The sequence below is a fragment of the Polypterus senegalus genome, chromosome 12 (assembly GCF_016835505.1).
Source record: "Polypterus senegalus isolate Bchr_013 chromosome 12, ASM1683550v1, whole genome shotgun sequence".
NCBI classification, from domain to species: domain Eukaryota; kingdom Metazoa; phylum Chordata; class Cladistia; order Polypteriformes; family Polypteridae; genus Polypterus; species Polypterus senegalus.
Window position 1 is genome coordinate 103,187,647 of NC_053165.1, and position 24,384 is coordinate 103,212,030.

The 24,384-nt window shown below is 39.4% G+C and overlaps 1 protein-coding gene across 3 annotated transcripts; it reads right to left on the reverse strand.

Moving 5' to 3' along the window:
* Window positions 1-961: 961 nt before the first annotated feature.
* mpi (mannose phosphate isomerase) lies at window positions 962-23,043 on the reverse strand. 3 transcript variants are annotated; one of them, XM_039773075.1, is made up of 8 exons: window positions 22,992-23,043; window positions 20,801-20,928; window positions 20,337-20,537; window positions 14,636-14,777; window positions 13,624-13,803; window positions 9,070-9,243; window positions 4,411-4,619; window positions 962-2,034 (listed from the first exon to the last, which is right to left on the reverse strand). In XM_039773075.1, exons 1-8 carry the CDS (start codon window positions 23,035-23,037, stop codon window positions 1,819-1,821), a joined length of 1,296 nt encoding a protein of 431 aa, XP_039629009.1. In that variant the 5' UTR covers window positions 23,038-23,043; the 3' UTR covers window positions 962-1,818. The 3 variants fall into 3 exon arrangements, with proteins under 3 accessions (XP_039629009.1, XP_039629011.1, XP_039629010.1); XM_039773077.1 differs by lacking the exon at window positions 22,992-23,043 and adding an exon at window positions 22,454-22,965; XM_039773076.1 differs by lacking the exon at window positions 22,992-23,043 and adding an exon at window positions 21,032-21,050.
* Between the last annotated feature and the right edge of the window lie 1,341 nt (window positions 23,044-24,384).

The following is a 24,384-nucleotide window of genomic DNA, read 5'->3' on the forward strand; positions in this document are numbered from 1 at the left end:
ATTTTTATTAAAATTAATTATTTTTGCATTATCCATCCACTATGGTCCCCATCTATTATTTGGTTGTCCACCTTGGCAGGTGGCTGGTGACACTGACCATTGACATCCCTTCATGGCCACAATTTAGCCATCTCCTAATCACTACTTCCAGCATGATAATGCACCATGCCATGAATCAGAAGTCATCTCAAACTGATTTTGTGAAAGTGACCCTTCCTAGTCACCAAACATACTGTAAATCCAGTAGAACACTTTTGGGATTTGGTAGAAGAAGAGATTCGCAGCTGACAAACCTACAGAAATTGTGTGATGCAAGCAATCATGTGAACATGGAGCAGAGTCTCCAAGGAATGTTTCCAACATCTTGTGGAATCCGTGCCATGAGGAACTGAGGCTGTTTTGAGTGCAGCAAGGAAGCCCTACCCAGTATTAGTATAGTGCTCCTGAGAATAAGCTTACTGAACGTATCCTTAAGTGAAAGTTCTCCTTAAAGAATAAAGTCAACTGACTGCATTTTAATTATTTGAATGATCCAGCTTTGAGAACCTCTTCATTTAAGCACATTTACAGCACAATCTTTACTTACATGATATTCACACCTCAATTCACATATTAATTTGTGAAGTCACTGCTGATAAGCTGCTTTGAGAAATGCAGATAGGGTTAGGGTAAGGGTTAGGGTATACAAGCCTTAGGGCACATCCAAGTGTTAAAAACAAATGTGAAAGAATCAGGCAGATATCACTGTGGAAAGGCAAGAATTCAGGGTTTCATATTCCCCTCTTGATCGTTACAGTAAGCTGTCTTGAAGAATGCACGTCTCATGTTTGCCAGGCACTTGTTCTCAAGGTAGTATTGATGAAGGGCCCAGAACTAACCTTTGCTTCACCATCACACACACACACCTATAATGTCACAACCTAACTCTTAGGTAATATTTGTAAAGGAATGCAAATAATAATACATAAACAGTCACATTCTTTATTGAACAAAAGAAAAACACTGATTCCTTCTTGACAAAAAAGACCTACCATGTAGGTTTTGAACTCTTCAGACCATAAGAGCATGAGAGAGCAGACAAATGAGAGGTAACCATTCTGTCCGTCAAGCTCATTTGTTTAGCTAATATCTACGATCTCCCAATATTTCTTTGTTCCATTTTTCTACTGCTGCCTGCGATTTACACTTAATTACAATCAACCTGTATTGATTCACTCCCTTTCAAAACCATCTTATTCCAATTTAGGATTATTAAAAGCCATAGCATATGCGGGCACTCGCCAAGACAAGAACCACACCTGAATGGGGCACCCGTGCCTCACAAGCCACACACGGTCAATTTGCCAGAAGACGCTCACAGAAGGCTAACTTTGAGTGACAAGTCAACTTACACGGCATGTTTTTGGGACGTGGGAATAAACTAGACTACCCGGGTAAACAAACCCACACAGATAATGTCTGGACCAAGATACGAGTCCGCGACCATGGAGACGAGGCATGCTGTCTAAACACAACTTTAATGTGAACGCTCTTAAAACAGATAAATTAAATGGTATTCTATATCTAAACTGCTTCAAATTACTTGTCATGCATGTGAAAATTACAAATAAGTGCATCCCTTTTTCATTAAATTACTAGTAATCCACCACTGATACATTTCTGCATTCATATTATTGATGTAAAGACAGAATTAAAACTGTAAACAGAGTATCTGTACAATCCTTAAATAAGCTTTAAATTATTTATTTCTTCACGTGTATTGCTGATTCAAAATAACCCTACGCTAAATGGTGTGCATTAAAAAGAACTCTTAAGGTGCTACAAGATACAACATGCCCTAAAGAGCAGCATGTTTTTATCAGATGTGATGTGCAGTGACAGTTGTTCATTGGCAGAGATGAAAAGCACGGATCCTCGCTTTATCACCAGCTCCATGTTGGGCGAAGAGACCACCACAGCCTCACCCTGCACCACAAGGAGGATGCTGGCAGAGTCAATTTGAGATACGTTGTACTTCTTCATCGATGCAGGCACCTGAAAAACATGAACAACAATGTAAAGGCACCAAGAATCATATTGCTTTGTACGTCTAATTGGAAGGCTTTGAGCCGCATTCTTCCAATTGTTACCATCCATGTGAACTTTGAGTATTATCGATTTATCAGTTTGTTTCTTTGGAAGTTTAATGAATTTCAAAATAGAGAAGGAACACACAAAATAAAAAATAAAAAAATCCAAGGACATAGACTTTTGTCTTTTTAGATTCGGAGCAGATAAGGACACCAGTAACCATTAGGCCAGGCTCTTACACAGGCCTACTGACAACAGCCATCTAAATTAACATCTTAACATGGCACAATGTAATTCTCTCCAGTTCTTCCTATGCATATTGTGTCACTCTAAAGAAATTTCGGTCAAGCAAGTTTGCAGATGTGCCATAAGTTTTAAACGTCCTTATAATGCTCTCCATGGCGCCTCTTGGAATGTTCAGATTTTGGGAGATCTTCTTATATCCGATGCACTTCAGGTGCAATGAAATGATTTCCTCTCTCAGGTTTTGTGAAAGCTGCTTAGTCTTACCCATGATGGCAACTCACCTTCAGTACCTTCATTGGTGAGGTTTATACAGTAATCCCTCCTCGATCGCGGGGGTTGCGTTCCAGACCCCACCCGCGATAGGTGAAATTCCGCGAAGTAGAAACCATATGTTTGTATGTTTATTTTTATATATTTTAAGCCCTTATAAACTCTCCCACACTGTTAACATTATTAGAGCCCTCTAGACATGAAATAACACCCTTTAGTCAAACGTTTAAACTGTGCTCCATTACAAGACAGAGATGACAGTTCTTTCTCACAATTAAAAGAAAGCAAACATATCTTATCTTCAAAGGAGCACCGTCATAAAGGAGCGCGTCAGGAGCAGAAAATGTCAGAGAGATCGCTCGCAAAGAAAAGCAAACAATCAAAAAATCAATACATGCTTTTAAGTATACAGAAGCACCGCGATAAAGCGGCATTTTGTAGAGGAGCGTCCGTGTCTTCTGTGCAAACAGCCCCTCTGCTCACACCCCCTCCGTCAGGCAGAGAGAGCGAGAAAGATGGAGAGAAGCAAACAAGCACAGCGCGGGAAGCATATCTTATAGCATTGAGGAGTTTTAGTTAATATGCAATACATGCTCTGATTGGGTAGCTTCTAAGCCATCCGCCAATAGTGTCCCTTGTATGAAATCAACTGGGCAATCAAACTGAGGAAGCATGTAACCTAAATTAAAAGACCCATTGTCCGCAGAAAGCGGCGAACCAGCGAAAAATCCATGATATATATTTAGATATGCTTACATTTAAAATCCGCGATAGAGTGAAACCGCGAAAGTCAAAGCGCGATATAGCGAGGGATTACTGTATACGCATCATAGCTGAAGCCAATTAGGGATCATTATTGAATTCTCAAAGGCTTCATTATGTTTTAGCTCCACTTTAGGCCATAAAACCTAGCAGAAGGTTTTAAAAACAGCAATATTATATGGGTGTTGAATACTTGTGAGATGGCTATATTATTACAATATCCTGCTTCTCATGAATACTACATCATACATTTTCTTTGTTGATTTTACATATAACTCAACTGATAAAGAAGTCATCTAGCTCTTTCAAAAAACTTGCACTGGTTAAGCCTCACAATCTCTGGGGGGTTGAATATCTCTGCTTGCAACCGTATCTGGACTACAATAAAAAAAAAAAACACTTCAAGGATGTCCGTAGACATGGCACTTAGGAGGGTACTATAGGCTCCCCACACTACTGTTAACTTTTTCATAGCACTCCATGGGCATCAGTTAAACAGACCATAATGACAGTACAATCAGCAGACTAGGAGATGACAGACGTTAGTTAAATGTATAGATTAGAGTTGGCGACGACCAGACGCAGCCACACATGTATCACACAAACTCTCACACACTATAACAAAGTTGCCCAATGTTAATTTCATATAACAGTTTTGAATAAAAAAAATACAAAATATAAGTAGTGAAAGGAAAACAGTCAGTCAGTCAGTCAGTCATTGTCCAACCTGCTATATCCTAACACAGGGTCACGGGGGTCTGCTGGAGCCAATCTCAGCCAGCACGGGGTGCAAGGCAGGAACAAATCCCGGGCAGGGCACACACACACACACCAAGCACACACTAGGGACAATGTAGGATTGCCAATGCATCTAACCTGCACGTCTTTGGACCGTGGGAGGAATCCCACGCAGACACGGGGAGAACATGCAAACTCCACGCAGGGAGGACTAACTGTGAGGCAGCAGCACAAATATGTCAAAATATGTCTAGCACTTGCTAAGCATTGGCCACTGCTTAAAGCTTTGCATTTCTAGCAAACAGAAGAAAATTGACAGATCACCTGTATTCTCATAATGGTGAAGTCAGGCACAGGAGGGTCATAAATGAAGACACAGGCATCAGAAGGGTCTTGGACCGCTGGAAAAATTTTAGATTGTGCAGGTGATGGGCTGTAGTTCAGCATCTCACACAGTGTGTTTACGTCAATATATTTTGGAGTCAAACCAGCTCTCACAGTGTTGTCAGAGCATGCCATGCATTCAATGCAGTCTAAAAAAGACAAAATCAGTAAGGTTATGTCTGTGCAGTTCAATCCAATCCAATACATGAAACATACAGCTCTGGCTTTTATTTTAGTAGGACCAAAGCAATCACCATAATCTGTACATCTCCTCCAAGTAGAACTGTTGAGGACATCCTCATTAGGTACCCAAAACACCTCAACTGGGTCCTCTTCTATGCCAAGCTCCTCACTGATTGTTCAATTGGTTCACATCATGTACTCTTCACTGACTAGAGTGTGCTTACACATATAGTATTTACAACTATAACATGGTAACAGTAAATTAAAAAAATCATGTAATATCTAAATATATAAAATAGAAAACAATCTGAAAGATTAAATAGAAAGTGAGTCGCATTAATATAAATTCCAAGTAGAATAAGAATTGAGGTTTGGCCAGTTGATAAAGGAGAAAGGGTTAGAAAAAATCTAGTTAACAGCAGTCATGGAAAAAATAAATCAGTGCGATGTAACATTTTAAATCTGGTGGTCGTGATGCCCCGTTCCCTTCACGTACCTTGTAATGTTTTTACCAAGGGGCACTGAGTAGACATACTGGGGATAAACCAGGGTGAGTGACAGAGACACAGAAAAGGTGGTACAGAAATTGATGGTTCTTTATTAAAAACAAGACGATCCAAATAAATATCAAAAGCTGATGTTCATCTGTGAGTTCTGTGAAACATGACACTGGTAAGTCCATCAAAAATGAATGTTCAAGTATTAGAATAAATATAAAAAAGGAAAACACTGAAAAAGCTCCATGACTCTAGTCTTGTTCTGTCCTCAAGTATCAAGGCTGCTAGGAGGGACCACCAAGGACCTTCCTAGTGCAACACAAAAACACAGCTCGGATCCTAGTCCTGTTCTCTTCTCCCTTGACCAAGCTGCTTGAAGGGACCACCAAGAACATTCAAAGTCCAAACAAAAACTTAGCAAAAATCCAAGTCATTTCCCCTCTTCCTTCTTTCTCAAGCTGCTCCGGGACAATAATAAACAAACCATGAATAATCCGGGCGTCCAGCTCACTACCTTTATCCCCACTTCTCTGCGCTGAAAGCTCTCCCCCTCCTATCCTTGTTCAGGCTGCTCAGGGCTTCTGCGGTGCAACAACAGAGACAGCCTCTGCCGCCCATCTTCGTCTTCCTCCAATCCCACAGGACACCTCACCCAGATAACGTATGAGAACTAAGAGGAAATGTGGTCAGATGGCCCAGATAAGTTAGACAATGGTGATAATGATCAAATACTCTCAGGCACACATGTTCTCTGGAATTTGTATTTGCATTTTATATTTTGATCTGTGTAAGTGTTTCAGGCTTGTCTTTAGTGAATAGCTGTATAGGGCTGGGCATTTTTCCAATTAAATCATTTAATTTGAATTCATGTATAAAAGCGATAATCAAACAAGAAAATAATTTTTTTTAATTATAATTGATACTGTTAAACAGTCAAGCAAGCACTCTAGTTTGATCAGGTGGAAAAATGACTACTATGATGAAAAATATGACGAGCTACGCTTCTCTTAAAACGAGTTTGTTCCAAAGAAGGGCTATAACATTAAGTTGATTGTCTAGATTCCTTTTTGATATAAAAGATCAGATGGAGAGCAAACTAATATCAAAAGCAAAGTTTGCAAAAACACAATAACAATTAAAAGTAGCAGAATATCCAATTTATTTCAATATTTAAAACAGAAACATCCAGCAGAATTGAACCAATGCAAGAAAGCACAGGACAAAGATAAAGTCCCAGCTTCAGCATGGTATACATCTAGTTAGACAATATGATTACATTAGGAACAAAGTAGGCCTTTTCTGGGGCTGATAGAGGAATACACCAGAGATGTCCATTGTGCCTTCTTACCCTGCAACAGTGGCTGGGCTACGACAGGAGGAAGGAATGAGCAGGCTGCCTATAAGCTGCAAGATCTCTGTTTTCCAGTGCAACGTTTTACCCACCTCATCTCTACTTTCTGTTGACAATAGGAGTGACCACAACCACTTAACAAATTCTGCCACCAAACTTCATTTTACTTATTTTAAAGTATTCCATTAACCATCACTATCATGTTGCACCAAACCAAACTAGTTGTTATAAGGAGTGGTCAGAGGGCTTTCAAACCATGCTTAGAGAAAAGGAGTCCTCTACAACAGTGTTTCCTAACTGCCATTTTTTGGACCAGTCTGCGTCAACAGAAAAGTGCCTTGCAGATGCCCTCTCTCTCCTCCAGTTCTTCTATCCAGCTGGCATCCTGGCCAGGTAATGGCTGTCACAATATATATATAAACACACAAGTTGTAATTTCAGTTTAAAAATTTAAATTTTGCTTTCTTCCCCTCAAGAATAGTTGAAAATTATTTCTATGTTGATATATTCAAAGTTATGAAAAGTATTTTTGCTATTCAAAATTGAGATTTTATTTTTTTTTTTTTGCCATATTGCCCACACCTAGAAGAAATCTTGAATAGTGTGGTCCCCGGCCGGGCTCAGGAGGACGTGAGGAGGGCTTGTGCCTCCTCCAGACCGCGAGGGGGCGTCCGTCCTGGTTCTATTGGGAGCCACGGGTCGAGGGCATGGAAGCCCTACCCTGTAGGGGCCCGTGGTTACCGCCAGGCGGCGCCGATGCCGGTTCATCCCGTGTGGCCCTTGGCCGGGGATGGAGCCCGGCCGGGGCGCTTAGAGGACGGGGGGGGCGTGTGCCTCCTCCAGACCGAGTGGGGGCGTCCGTCCTGGTTAGACAGGGGTCTCGGGTACAGGGCTTGGAAGCCCAGCCCTGTAGGGACCCGTGGCCACCGCCAGGCGGCGCCCCAGTGCCTGTTTATTCCGGGAGCCCGGCACTTCCACCACACCAGGAAGTGCCGGCGGGAATACGATCGGGGAGACACGGACGGCTTCCGGGTGCGCAGCCGGCACTTCCGCCACACAGGGGTGTGGCCACCGTTAAGTGCCGGGAAGCAGCTGGAGCCCATCCAGCTCCCCATAAAAGGGGCCGCCTCCCTCCAGTCAGTGGTGGATGTCGGGAGGCAGCAGGACTGAGCTGGAGAGAAAGGACGGGAGGCGGCCAGGAAGGCACAAGGACTGTGGGCCCTGGACTTTGGGGGAATCGGTGCAGAGGCACTGGGGTCGTGTGAGTGTGCACTGGACTTTTATATTGTAAATAAGTGTAAATAAACAGTGTGTGGGTTGAAAATATGTTGTCCGTCTGTGTGTGTCCGGGCCAGCGTTCCCAATAGACATCTAGTAACTTCCAAAAATGCCCACTAGTGGGAGATACGGTCAAACCCTGCTAGTAACAAGTGCAAAACCAAGATCTTTATAAAAATAAAAGATTTATTTTCTACAAATGCACTAGGGCATAAAGAAGCCCTGTAGGGAACAAAAAGGCAAACGAGTTGTCTAAGCAATAAGGCCATCCATACCAAAGAAAGTACAAATACAAAATCCAAGAGGCATATTAGAAACACAAAGAAGGTTAAACCAGAAAAATCACAAAAGCACAAGAATAAAAGACAAGAGAACTCACCACACCACAAGCACAATGAGAATGAATGAGGTCAGTCCCTTGTGGTAATTAGCAGGTGACCCTGCTTCTTGGGGGGCCATCCACAAAACACATGGCACAAGATACACAGATACATAAGAAGTAAATAGTCAATAAATGTAACATAATTAATAGGCACCGAAAATGAACAAAACAGACATAAACAAAGCATTTGAACCCAAGCCACGAGAGGAACACTGGCTAAAATATAACAATAAGAGTGTCTATTTGGATCTCCTTAGGTCTTTCTAGTAATACTTCGACCATCAGAACCAGTTTACCACCAAATGTTGATCAGATGATAGCTCAGCACTTCTCTTCACTACAATGTCTAGACCGCAGTCTTGGATCAGATCAGAAAAACCTACAAAGTCAAGGAATGATCTTTGCTCTGAGGTGCTTTGGTACCAGAAATACTTATGAACCATCTTGTTTTTGAATATAACATTAATGGTGCACAATCTATAAAAGAACTCCAAAAACAAGTGACCATTCAGTTTTAGATCAAATGGGCTGTTACATCCAAACATGCCCATCTAGGCATCTCCATCATTCAGCACTTAAGAACTGAGGTTTCCTGTAACACTAGCAAATCAGTCTGCATTACAGCACCTAAACTGCGGTCTTTAAAAAGGATAAATACTGTGCACAATCCAATATACCTTCTTTGGAACTCAAAGTCACACTTAGTAAGAACATCTTGTCTACCATCATCAAGTATTTGTCAACAAGGCAACTAAACTAGCCAATCAGTCATGGCACACTCACCAGGAAACATCATCTTCAGGGCTAGGTCCAGGAGTGGATCCTGGCATTTCTTCTGTGGGCAAAGTGTAATGAATCTTAGTGATACTTAATACAGAAAAATAGTATTTAACTACTTGAAGTCTCACCTCCATATAAATAGGCATGAGGCTCATTAGCACCTAAAAACATTGCTTCTCCAGGCTCCAGATGCACAAAGTTCAAAAAATAAATGGAGAAACAGCCAATGTCACCAGGAAACTGAGAATGTAGTTGTAACAACAAATCTCCATTGCTTCTGCTTGTGTCACGGCCTGCAGCTGCTGTAAATTGAAAAGGCAAAAATATAGTCATTAAAATTGTGTTACAGAATCTTAGAATAGTCTCAGTACTGAAACAATGAGAAACAATGAATTACTCTCATTATCAAATGTACTAGTATCCTATTTTTTTTCCACCTTAGAAGTATTAAATTCACGAATACATTAGACCAGACATTTCCCTGAAGTATTTCACCTAACTCAGTGTTTCGTTTTTGTTAATGTCTGAAATCCTACAGTAAAACAGAACATTCATAAGCCATTTACTGTAGCATATGTATGTTTTTATATCTTTCCTCGCTTACTGTACCTTTACTTTGGTTCAAAAACCTAATATGATTTTGCCTCAAGAAATGTCTAACTAGTGTCACATCAGTGGGATCGCCATATTCTTTTGCATGTGTCACTGGCGAGAAATTTGACTGGGCAGCGCTTCTCTTGGTTACGTGTCCTCAAACAGAGAAAACTCAGGCTACTGGATTCAGAGTTCACAGCATTGCCGACTCCTTTTTACAGGGGGTTCTTTACTTCAGCCATGCTACAATGTGGTTTTTTTTTGTGATGTTGCATGTAATTGACAAAGACCAAAGCTTTGGTATTCCATCCATCCATCCATTTTCTAACCCGCTGAATCCGAACACAGGGTCACGGGGGTCTGCTGGAGCCAATCCCAGCCAACACAGGGCACAAGGCAGGAACCAATCCTGGGCAGGGTGCCAACCCACCACAGGACACACACAAACACACCCACACACCAAGCACACATTAGGGCCAATATAGAATCGCCAATCCACCTAACCTGCATGTCTTTGGATTGTGGGAGGAAACCGGAGTGCCCGGGGAGAACATGCAAACTCCACGCAGGGAGGACCCAGGAAGCGAACCCGGGTCTCCTAACTGCAAGGCAGCAGCACTACCACTGTGCCACCGTGCCAGCTTTGGTATTCCACACTATAAAAATGGAAATCAACAAACGTATGCCCACAAATGAAATGCAGGGCCACTTTTTTAATGTTTCTCCTTAGCTTTTGGAGGTGTGTACATCTCATGAGAAAACAGTCTGGGATGGCATTTGCCATGTGTGGTCTCAAATGGTCCTAAAAATATCCTGTACGACAAGACATTTACTGAACTACAAATACATTGCTGCCTTACTGGCATGTGCTAATGGTTATGCAATATACAGTCTATCTTTCAATCCCCCCACTATATGCTTGGAATGGCAAAAACATGATCATTGTATGTTGACAACAAATATGCTTTGTCAACTCCTGCACTGGTTATTTTGAATTTGACGGTATCAATATTGGGTATTTTTTGTATTGTTCAATGTACAGTATAGTTGTCAATCTGATACACTCTTTGAACCAGGAGTTTTAATTTTATCATTGAATGTTTTATCTCCAATGCTAATCAATATGCATTATACATAATGTGCCAAACTTGTACTTAAACTACTATGTGGTACCAATTGTTTAAATTTTGCTTAAAGTAAAACCACATGCTCTGTGGTGGCCCCACAATTACTACAACAGAAAAGTAAAAGAGATGATGTACACAAAAAATAGGTGTGTATCACATCATTAAGTGGTGAAGATTGCAAAATGAAGAATGTGGCAGTAATGGTGGACTGAAATGCTGAATGAGTCAATTTCTAAGGAACTTATTGAATCTGATATGAGCTTTGTTCTCTGAGCTCCATGGCTTAATGTACCTATGAAGTTCTAAAAAAAGTAGAAATTTTTATATTTAGTATTGAATAATCTATCTTCTATATAAAAAAACACTAAGGTCTGTGTGCCCATTCCCTCTGAGCAATCTGATTGGTTAGTTTGGCTTTGGTGATGCAACAAAAGAGGAAGTGCAAGAGTGATACATACCAGGAAGAGAAAAGGTGTATGCAGCACGCTGACATAGTCACTTCCAAAGACGGCAAGTATAAAACCAGACAGGAGGTGAGAAAGGTGCCTTGAAAATAATGGCAGCGTCTGAGAAGCAGCTTTAGAGATATGCACTTGAGAGGGAGGTCGCTGGTTAAAAGATATTCACACACGCAAATACAGAGGAAAAGCACTGAAGTTACACATAGGGTGAGAGAAGGCAAATATTTTTTAACTATTCTATTACTTGTCTTTGACTGGCACAGTGGCTATTTAATATATATAATGCCCTGCCCAATGTTGATTTTCATGAGAACAAAGATAGAGTTTAAATGATCTGCAGTAAGGGCAAGAAGGTCTGTTAAAATGCTGAATGTGAGGGGTACCTGCTTGTTGTGTGCAGTTACAGCAGGGCCTGGCCCAAACAGTATTTGCTCTGTGTGAATTTGGCCAATGGTTAAATCTATTTGATGACCCCTTGTCACCAACAGTAGGGGCATTTGCCTTTGGCACAACATGGACATTTTTTAAGAAAGATGGTCTCTCCCATAATGGGCGGTGGTCTTATGTAATTTCTCCATATGTGGCAACAAATCTACCTAGTTGCCTTGGAGTACCATCCATACCACAGTGATACTAGTTTGAAAGCTGTTCCCAAAGACATGTTTCATATGTCTAAAATTACTGCGCAGAGGTATTTGAAAAAATTGCTTTTTACAGAATCAACCACAAATTACAATTGTAGCAGTCATATAGAGAAAGTAATTTAACCTCAAATTAAAGTTCACAACAGGCTGAAACTTAAATAAATTATTTCTCCTTCACAGCAAATAATCTTAAAATATGGCCTATTAACACCTGTTCATTATCACATGAAGTGGTTCTAATTAATGATATTATTTTAACCATAAAGTCTGATAAACATTTTCTTCCTGAGACTTTGCTTGAACACATAGACACCATACACTTATTTGAGGCCATGTCTGATGGTTTTAACTTTTTCTAGAAAAGACTGACTTGAGTCTGAAGATGTGGATGTGGAGCAATTTTAATTATGAGTATGTGTCTGTGAAAAGTCTATGTCATATTACAGCCCTTGAAGTCCTGATGTTAGATATTGAAACCAACTCAAAAACAGTAATAGAAAAAGTATGAAATGACTTTCTGGTCCTTATTGTTTACTCTTAGTCAATTTTAGCAATGTTTTATCACAATAAACTATTAACAGTGATAAAGCAATCTTGGTGTGCAATTTTATAATTCATAAATCTTTATCAGAATAAAACAATTACTGTATATACTCATGTATAAGTTGGGTCTTGAAACCCGAAAAATCTATCATAAAATCAGACCCGACTTATACGCCCGTTCAAAAATGCGACAATTAATTTTTTTGGCATCTTCTTCCCTCCTCCAATCTTCCATCAATTTCTCAGATGCATCAAATTTTGTTGCAGCAGCACAGTTACCAATTTCTTTCACTACTTCAACGACGTTTAGTTTAAAACCAGCTTCATATTTTTTTCTGATCGAACGCTCCATCATAGATAAGGGATGCTCTTACGATAAAGGTGTATGAGGGTGTGAAACACAAAAAACACAAATCAGTGCAAACGTTGCTTTGGAATATTTTGGATATTACCATGTGGTCACGTCGGCACAATAGCGAGAGAGAGAGAGGGGTTAGGAGCCCAGGCTGATACAGCGCATTGCCGCACCCACATAGGAAAAAAAGACTGTGTGCTCCGTGTTTACTCTCTCAGGTGGCTGTTAGCATATCATAATCCCTTGGACCAATAGCGCGAGTTTTCTGCATTCAACTTATACAACTGACACTATAAACTACCAGAAATTATACGGTAAAATCAAGTCCCAAGTTATCCGTCGTGTATATACGGTAAGCATCTAAATGACAGTATTTAGAGACTGATACTCTGATAATCACATACTTATATTTGTAAGCTAAAATTAATATATACCTGCCTACAAATAAATATAACTCACATGTGAACCAAGTCAGATCAAGCAGTTCCTTAAAACAACTTAGGTAAAAAGGGATTCAATATAGTTTAATGATACAATAAGCTCTATTAAAACTAGAATACAAAAAATTAGAGCAAAATCAGAGCACACATTAAAAATAACAAAGTTAAAAATCTACTGATTTTCACTGTTTGAAAATTGTAAACCATGTAAGAAAGCTCTCTGTGAGGCTCCCTTTGACTACCATTCCAAAATAATATCTATAAATATTAATACACCTAGAGTTTTATAATGAATAGTTTATCTAACCAACAGGAGATGTGATATTACTACCACAGTTCCACAACAATGATTTAATAATTAACTAAACGGGATAATATCTAAACATTTAAATTAATCTCAGACAAGACAAATATACACTTTATTTCTAAAATGAAAGTTTCCACCTGTCCTTTAGAATTTATTCCCTTGTTAAATCATAGACAAAATGTATGAAAATGCAAGGGAAAAAAATACTTGCCTTCCTCTGATACTCTTTTGACCAGAATATTTAACTGCTCTACAAACACCTTTTTTTCACAATTCATCATTGACGTGAAACACTTTTTTAGAGCCTGTGGCACCCTTACAGAATCAGTGACACAGCTTTGAAGTTCATCCGTGGCCTCATTTCCAACTACAGCACGAAATTCTGGAACACCTATAAGGAAGCATATTTTTAATACTTTTTTAGTTTTCGAACAAGATGAGGCATACATGTATATTATGTATTGCTATGTATATGGATTTTCAATATTATTACAGTCTTTAAAATGTATTCCTGTCAACATCAGTACAACTTATCGAACTGTTATATACCATCATATGCTAAACTCTTTTCAAACTGTTCCATCAATTCATTTTAATCAGGCAAATTGCTCAGTGTAAAAAGAATTTAAAATCTCCTTGCCGTCAATTTATTTAAAGCTACTTATTCACAACAGAACTATTTTACATCCTGTAGACGTGCTTATATTCAACATGACAAATTAAAATGTGAATCTCATTCATGTTTAAATATAAAATATGATCAATGAACCATGATCTCTCTGACTAATACTTTATTGCAAAGATTAGAAAATTACTGGCAGCTTTGTAAACTCTACTCTAGATTATAAAATCCGTTACGGAGCTGTTTATATTATTTGTGCTGCCAGGTGTTTATTTTTAAATTATTCTCCAATAGATTCATAAGACAGACAGCAGTTGGCCTCATGTTATTGTAATAGGGAAAATGTAATGAGTAGTAATTTATTACTTGTCATTTTATGTATTTAAATATACTCAGTGTGAAATGCAGATGTGCAATGCAAAGTTATTTATATTTTGTTACTGCAGATTCTTTATCACACCTCACAGTTCTGATACTTGTAAACTTGATACATTCAACAGAAACACACAGTATACAGTAATAATAAACATATTTCTGTTTAAAAACAAGTCTTTGTACTAGTAAAATAAATATTTGAAAAGGAATGGATAACAAAGCTTACTTTTAAAGAATCCTATGATTTCATTTACAGGTCGAAAGCCACAGAGCCCATCAAATGGTGTCAAGGCAATTGCCATTTCAGGTTTGTGATTACTATCAGGATAGTGTTCTGGATATCGAGAATGAAGCTTTCCTGCAAGTTCCTTAAAAAATAAATGAATGTAGACTCATTTAAGAATTTTATGAGAAACAAAACAATTATTAAAGAAATATAACACAGTAAAATATTTATAAATTTGTAAGCAATTTTGACCTTTGGACATGCAGGTCACGATAGAGGCAAAGCCCCTCTGTGATGTGATCTTCAAGAGGGACCTCGGATTACCCAACCAGCCCAAAGGCCCTTACTTCAATCATCATTAAACCAAGTGGATCCGAAGATCAAGGGGGTATTATCTTAGTTAGGTCAGGTCACGGATATAGCGGGTTGGAAAATGACTGACTGACTGACTAATCTGAGCCATGCAAAGCTTCGAGGGGGAACCCAGAACAACTTATTGCTTGCAGTTATTTCCAGGCTGTATCACTGGTTCACAATTGCATAAATCATTAACAAATTTGTACAAAAGATAGGACTTTTCGTATCATTTCCATTGCAAACACCTCACTGCCTACCATTTTTATGACAGTGGAAAAACTAAAACAACACATCACTATGCCAATCCCATTGATAGTCGCACTATTCAAAATGCCCACACTTGACCCACCACTAGTATGTAATTACAGACTGGTCACTTTTTCTTCCTTTTCATCTAAAGATATTGAAGTTAATATCTTCATGCAAGTCTGTTCTTTTCTCCTACAGGACAATTTCTTCAATCTTTAACAATGCGGTTTCAAGAGGGACCGTTCCCCCAAAATGGCTCTGCTGACCCTTGTCAACACGCTGTAGCTGGCTAGAGCTATCACTATGTGATCTAACTATCATTACTTAGTCATAACTTTGGGGCGAAGACTGACTTCCACCTAACTTTCACTGATCACATTTGATAATTGTCTGTTTATCCAAATTTACTCTATATAACATCTCCAAAATCAGAACATATCAGATGGAAGATTCAACTTAATTTCTTGTCTAGGCACTGGTCATGACATGCCTTAACTACTGCAATCTTACTGATGGGGTTACAGCAATTTACTCTCGATCCAGACATGATGGTCCAAAATACATCACCATGTCTCGTTTGCAATGAGCCAAAATGGGTGCATGTTACAACCATTCTCAGGTCAATCCATTGGCTCTCTGAGCAACATGCAATAAGTTCAAGTCATTTATGCTTGCCTACAGGGTAGACAGTGGTTCAGTGCCTACTTATTTGGAAGCATTTATCAGATCCTTTGCTTCTTCCCACCCACTCAGGTCTTCTAGCTACAGATGTCAGGTGATTCCACCTTCAAATGGTATCATATGTCACTCTTGGCAGTTTTCAAGTGTAGCCCTTCGCTGATGGAATATGCTGTCATTCATCCAAGCAGCTGATTCCCTCAGTGTGTTTAAGAAGCATTTGAAGACTTTCCTGCTTTGTGAATAAATTGTGTTAATGATTTTGATGCTAGATTATTTTTGAAGTTCAAGTAACGTTAATTAATGTTGTGGTTTAATTGGTTTAATGGTGCTTACTTTTAAGGTCTAGTGCACTTTTCATTTGCATTTGTCAATTTTTGTAACCTAGTCTTATAACGCTTTTATCAAAAAAGACTCAAAACTGATTTTGACCATATTTGTAAGTCACTTTGGAAAAAAAGCATCTGCTAAAGGAATAAATGTAAAAGGAAACAATTGCGATATCTGCCCATTAGAGGGGAAGAGCTAATAAATGACTTTAAGAAAGAACAGCTTGACTAGACGAACTACCCTCCTCATTCATAATTTGTATACTGTACAGGCTAGGAACCCATTTTTCATTCATTCTACTTATCTAGGAATATAAATATTTATAATAAATATTATAATTTACTTGCATTTGTTTTGCAATCAATATATAAAATGTAAATTTTCAGATAACATGAAAATAGCAATTAAAACTGTTATGACCACTTGTAATATGATTAATTTTTAGTAAACTCCGCATATTTAAATTAGAGGTTCTAAATCACATACACAGCTGAGAAAGCACCTTATATCACATTTGACTAATCAGGCTTACAGAGAATATCAATCAAAAATATCTGGTCATGATCTACAATTCAGTCACTTGATGCTGAAAAAATGATCTCCAGTATACATCACAGTAAAATGAGTTTAAAAAAAATATATCCTGGCAAGTCCAAGGCTTTGAAGGTAAACTGATTATAACATATTACACATATAAGCCCAAATGGTTTTCCAAAAGTATCCCAGAAGAAGAAAATATAATAAAGCTATCAATCATTAAAAAATCTAATTTTAATTAGTACAAGGTCATGTGCACACAATACATTGATGTCCCCATCTGTTTAATATGAAACAGCAATAAAACATTGCATTTCAACATTTACATTCCAAATTAACCATGATTAAGTACTCTTCTGCTTGATGTATCAATACTGTGTTCTTCTTACTCAATACTTTTCTCTGTACCAAGGGCAATCTCAATCTGCAAGGCAACAAATAAATATGTCTTATTCTGTCATGTTTTATTTTTCTCTTGTTGACACAGCTGGTAAACGTACGATGGATGCTACCAAGGTGAACTGAATCTGCAATACACCTACAGTGAAATTATAATCAGTCTAAAAACGCTGGTGGTAAGGCTGTTCTCCTGACTAAGACTTCACAAGTCGTGAACCAGCTGATGGTAGGGAAGGCTGCAGGGATCTGTGGTATCCGGGGTCAACATCTCCAAGCTGGTGGTAAGGCTGTCCTCCTGGCATTGCAAGCAATCTTTGCTTCCATTTGGGAGACTGGCGTCACCCAACTGACTGGAAAACAGGACTTATCATCCCATATTTGGAAAGGGGAGGGTTATCGCCTGGATTGCGGCAACTACAGGGGGATAACACTGCTCTTGGTGCCAGGTAAGGTCCTTGCTAGGATCGTCCTCAATAGGATCCGTGATCACTTGCTCACCTACCAGCATCCGGAACAGTCTGGTGTGGCGAGCGGCTGGGGGTGGTACCCAACCTGGACACCTGGAAGGACCGGAGGAGGGATTACGCCTCCTCCAGACCACGAGGGGGTGACCACCCTGGTGGCTTTGGGGACCATGGGAAAGGAGCATGGAAACTCAACCCTATAGGGGCCCGTGGTCAGATGCCTGGCCCTCAGCACTTCCACCACACCTGGAAGTGCTGGGGAGAAGAAGACCAGGGACACCCGGAGTGCTTCTAGATGCACAGCCAGCACTTCCACCACACCAGGGAATGCCGGCAAAAGTTCATCGGGAGGTACCCGGAGCATGTCCGGGTGAATATAAAAGGGGGCCGCCTCCCTCCATTCGATGGCTGGAGTCGGGTGGAAGAAGGACAGAGCTCGAAGGAGAGGAGTGGAGGTGGGCCTGAAGAGAGAGGCATTGGATAGAGGCCTGGACTTGAAGGGTGATTGGTACAGGAGTACCGAGTTGTGTGTGCACTTGTATATAGAATTATGTATAATAAACATGTGTTGGGTGATAAAACATTGGTGTCTGCTTGTCTGTGTCAGAGCCGTATCCTACACTGGTTTTACGCCTAAGAAGTCTACCATCAATCGCATCCTGGCACTGAGGGTTCTCGTGGAGTGCCAACCCAAATATCGGCAGAAGTGTCTTTGCAACCTTTGTTGATTTTCGTAAAGCGTTCGACTCAGTTGATCGAGCTGTCCTGTGGGACATCTGGAGACTTGACGGGATCTTCTCAAGGTTACTGGATATCATGGTTATGCTGTACACTGGTACTGTAAATGCTGTACAGAGTAGAGGCAGAAACTCTGCGTGTGTCCTAGTTGATTCTGGGGTTTGTCAGGGGTGTGTTCTTGCTCCTACTCTGTTCAATGCTTGCATGGACTGGGTGTTGGGCAAAGAAGTGGGGTGCAGCTTCTATGGGGCATCTGCTGGTGAAGAAAGATTCACTGATCTTGACTTTGCAGACAATTCTGTGATCTTCTCAGAGTCAATGGAGACTCTCGAGAGACTGAGCAAGGAGTCAGAGTGTCTGGGCTTGCGAGTTTCCTAGATAAAAACCAAGATCCAGGCCTTTAATGACTTCTTAGGCACAGCCACCAGCAGTGTGTCTGTCTATGGATAGAGTGTCAACCTTGTTGAGAGGTTTATTTACCTCGACATTGACATTCACGTCTCTGGTGACTCTTCCTATGAAGTCAGTAGATGGATTGTGAGAGCATTGGGGATCATGAGGTCGCTGGAAAGGGGTGTGTGGTGCTTCTGATATCTATGCAAAAGGACAAAGGTCTAAGGCTTCAGGGTCCTGGTGCTTCCTGTCTTGCTATTTGGTTGCAACACATGAATGCTATCTAATGACCCGAGATGAAGACTGGACTTCTTTGGTACTGTGTCTCTTTGGAGAATCCTTGGTTTGACTTTGTGTCAAATGAGAGGTTGCTCATGGAGTCCCAAATGAGGCACATTACCTGCATTGTGAGGGAGCGTCAGTTACAGCACTATGGCCATTTGGCTCGATTCCCTGAGGGTGATCCTGCTCACAGGATCGTCATTGTTGAGGACCCGAGCGGCTGGACCAGGCCAAGGGGATGCCCACATAACACCTGGCTGTGGCAGACAGAGGGTCACTTCTGGAGGGTGGGACTGAACTGCATGTCTTCATGGGGAGTTGCCAACAAGGATTTCTAGTTATTTTGTCGTGTGGCGGGTGTGGCAATGTGCTGTACCAGTACATGAGCCCAACCTGACCTGAGCTTAAAAGGGAATAATAGAGAAACATTTTGAGATGAACCAATTATAAGTGAAACATACCACCAAAAACGTTTCATTTCTCTGCCAAAATGCAAACATCAGTGTTATTCTTTGACAAATTTAAATTACAAAGACGATGGAAGATGATAAAAAAGAAAATGCAATGCAAAGGATACAAGCAAACAGTTGAAAGATATATGAAAAACAATTGTGAAAAACACAAGACAATTATCATTGAACAACATTTTGTATAGTATTAACTATTAAAAAAAAGTTTAGTTATTAAAGAGTTGTTAAATGTGTACTCTAATGAGTACGTTCACATATGCAAACCTATAAAATGACAAAAAGATAGTAACTTTAATATAGGTCACAGTAAGTGTTTTGTTTATATTTCATGCTGCTTTTCTTTATACTGTATAGCTGATAGGGACTAAATTACCTTGGAGTTTTTTTTTTTATTTATTTAGAATATTAGCCATGCAGTTAGAGATCTCAGGAAGCATTAACATATATTAATAATTACAACGCATAAAGAATCATCCATCAATTTTTACTATTCACTCAATAACAGTTGCTCCTTGCAGCATCAGGCACAAGGCTAGCACCAGTCTTGAATAAGCCATCGGTTCATCACATAGCACATTTACACGCCCACATTAAAACACACAATACCAATCTACAATCACCAATTTGCATTAGATGTACATCTTTGAAAGGCTGGAGAAAAACCAAAACTAATCAAGGAAGAACATGCAAACGTCACACAGAGGGTGCTTGAACGGAAAACTGGCACCATTCTGACATGTGCTGGATTGTATAATATTGTATTTAGATGGTAATACTTCATAATTTAACGTAAGGTCTGCTTACTTTATCTGGATGAGCCTGAATAGAAAGAGCAATTTTGACAGATAACACCTTAAACAGAAAAGGAAGCTGGCCATGAAAGGTATCCTTCACTTTTATTCCAAGCTGACTAGGATGATCAGTGATCCACTGCCCAAGGGACTTCTGAGAAATTCTGTTGTCCTTGATAAGTGCATCACCTTTGGGATGAGCACCCATCCACAACTGAAAAAAAAAAAACCACACCATTCCTTCACTTATGAAAGCTGTATATTGTAATGAGTTTTTAGTGTGCTTTATAATACAAAGTGTTGAAGTCCACTTTACTAATATATTCAAACTGAACAAAACTGGAGTCAACACTGACTCGATTAAACATGAGGAATATAACAATATCTTTGCTGAAAGTACAGAGGAGTGAAAATGTAAAATACCAAACAAACAAACAAAGAATGAAACTTAAATCAATGTATGATATTAATATTTACCTCTGCATAAGGTTTTCCCTCTTCAATCACAGTTGATGAATGTCCACTAACAAGAAGCTTGGCTACTTCACTCTCCAGACCCACCTTTCCCCAGGCATAATTCTGCACCACGCATGACAAAGGAAATACTATAAAAACAAAAAAAAATCTCATTAAATCTGTAATAGGATGTTCAATATATTGAAAGTACTAAATATTATACATTATACGTGTATTATAATATGTACTTACTTATATACATACATAATCCATCCATCCATTATCCAACCCGCTATATCCTAACTACAGGGTCGGGGTCCGCTGGAGCCAATCCCAGCCGAAACAGGGCGCCAGCCCACCACAGGGCGCGCACACACACGGGACAATTTAGAATCGCCAATGCACCTAACCTGCATGTCTTTGGAATGTGGGAGGAAACCCATGTAGACACGGGGAGAACATGCAAACTCGCGAACCCGGGTCTCCTAACTGCGAGGCAGCAGCGCTACCACTGCACCACCCCACGTCAAAGATATAAATAGATTATAGATGACTTACTCTAACGGCAGTGTATTTTGAGACAATGTATCATTTATCACAAATTGATGGAAATAAAATTTCCTGAGTTAGAAAAGCTTAGTGCAACTCTAACACTTCAAACTGATTACAGGGTACATCAGGTGCTCCAAACCAGGTACTGTTTATTAGTAAATCAGTGTATTGTGAAGAGCCAATGTTTACAAAAGTTTGGTCTTAGCTATGCAGGCAAGTGGTAACAAGAAATGGCAAGGTGTGGGCAAAAGCGAACCCGGGTCTCCTATCTGCGAGGCAGCAGCGCTCTCCACAGTGCCACCGTGCCACCCATTATACATACATAATGCATACTTATTTAAAATACTGTTCATTTGTAATAACATATCAAATATTTTTAACATAATATTCTTAATCCCACGCACACAAAAGAGGCCAGAGGGACCCCGCCAATGAATCTAACATGCAGGTCCTTAAGCACGTGAGATGAAAATCAGAGTACCAGAATACAAACTCATACAAATAGGGAGAATATGCTAACTGCATATTTAAGAGCTCTTAACTTTGCTTTGTAACAACTTTATAATAACTGCATTTTATAAAATCCGTACTCGCGTGTTATAACCCCGCCACATGCAAGAGAAAAACTTCAGCATTTTTTACATTCGTATATTTACAAAAGAAAAACAAGAATATGTAGCATTTAATTTGTTATTAATTTTGAAACATTACTTCTGTCGCGAAGTTTCTAATGTCGTTAAGTATAACATCAAGAGGGTCATCGCCATTGACGAATTCGCACAATGGAGAAGCGCCATGTGGCGGGGTTATAACACACGAGTACCTTCAAATCACCTAAACAATACTGAAAAAATGCATGATGGAAAATCTGCGTTCCGTTTCCAGCAGACATGCTGCAATTACACCTTCATTCTCTGTAATAGTGCCTGGTGAAAACTACAGCCAGTGACATCCTACTAAAAGCTAAAAACAGTGCAATGTTTTTTCAAATACAGCTCATGCGTAAATGACTTAAATGGTGCGTTATTATTAACAGTAGTTAATTTTAGAGAATACTGTACCTACAATACCAAAAGAAAAATAATACATTACTGCCACCTTGTGGACGTTTCATTTGCTCACCAGGATGCTTATTATCTCCCAGCGGATAGCGAACGCAATTCTGCAGTCGCAGTCGCGGTCACTGAACCAAGTCAGCTGTATTGTCAGGATACAGCGAGAGATCACTAGAAACGCGCTTTTCCGGTAGCATCTCATGAATGGGCCAGCAGTTATTTCATGGTTCTATTCTCGAATACACTTCGTACATTTCAAACAAGGCAGCGTGGGCATCTGTCACTCGGCCTGACGTCACACGACGACGACAACAACACAAGCCAAGTGAATCTTACGTGTTAATGTGTGTGTATAAAGCTAAATACGAAGGTTATAGAGGAAGAAAGACAATCAATGCCGACGCTACGGCTGTTCAATAAGTAATCTGACACTGAATGGGCTGCTCGCAAATTTAGTTCGGGATATCCTCATATTCAATTAATTGTTATTATTTTAATATTACGTTATTCGGTGACATTTACATAACAATTGTTTACTTCGTATATTTAGCCTTATTTTTTTTTTTACTGTGCTTGAGATATAGTCCAAAAAGGATTTTTCTGACCTCGTACTTCCTCCATGGCAGCTGTTGGCGAAGCACCCTCCCCCATAAGGATTCGTTGACGTAACATGACGTCGCTTAAACCAGCCAATCACATTTCTCCTTCGATTTTCTGCCTTACTTTAATAAATGCAAATATATCTTCTATTGCCCACTACTGGTCATGACTATTTAAAGAGTGTTGCGAGTTGTGTCACAAACATACATAGTGACAGACAATCTTTACGCCTCACAGCCGTAATCGTTTATAAACTGAATCTATGCGGACTATATATGAAGGCAAACTCTGTAATATCCGTCCAGGAAAGCAAGTTTAGCGGACCCTTACATTTCTCGTCAGTAATATTGGTGTCATTTTCAAATCATCCAAATTGCAAGACATTATAAGGAGATTGATTCGTGTAAGTACATGTACAACCAAGTAAAAATCCTTATCCATTTTTCCATTTGCAGTCTGTTTCTCATTTTTTACAACTTTAAGTGAAAGGCCACATCGCTCCGATTATTCCTAAAGGTAAACATAAAAAAGTCCTCTGTGTAATATCGGGTGCTCAAATTCCAAGTGTAGAAATTCTCAGATTGCATAGTGTTGTTTTTAGGAACGTATCCGTTTATGTAACCGTGCCAACAAACTGACTCCAGCCTAGTTAATATTGCTTAAATGATTCCTTGCCTTTCTGTTGCACGAGGTAAGCAACATGAAAATAAAATTAGTAGAAGAAGTGATGAAATATTTATAGGAGGGAGTTTTGTCATGTGCTTTGACATCCTTAGAAGAAATAAGAAATTTGGTCAAGGGAAGATTATTTGCCAGTCCAAGGTTTCCTAAAAGTTTCCTAGTAATTTCTTAAGGAAGTACAGTATGTTATTTGAACACCATGAATTCATACATGAATACATACTTTATTTTTTTTAATAATTTTAAGCATATACAATATTTATAATATTCTAGAATGTCTACAAGTGCGTAACCTACATTGGACCCCCAAAGTTTATGTTCTCCCAGAATGCGGTTAAATTGAGTTCTTTGCGTTTGTCTCTTCCATTGTCAAATGACCATATCTCAGTTCTAACATAAATTATTGTGATCATAAGAATTACTTATAAATGCTTTGAAATCACCAGGTTTACTTTGTCCAGCAACTCCTTACTTACCGGTATGAGAAAAACCCCACATATGATGTATCATTCTATGCACTCTTAATGTCTAGTTATGCAAGATGTCAAGCTTTTTGGGGCTATCTCATATTTTTGGTGCTTTACACCTTAAAGCACTTATTTTTAGGCCATTTTTGACCACATTTTGTGCATTAAATTACACACTTGTGATAAAGAATAAACCAATGGATGGCTTCAAAAAAATGATCAGAAATTGTGCATGTCATATCAACCAACC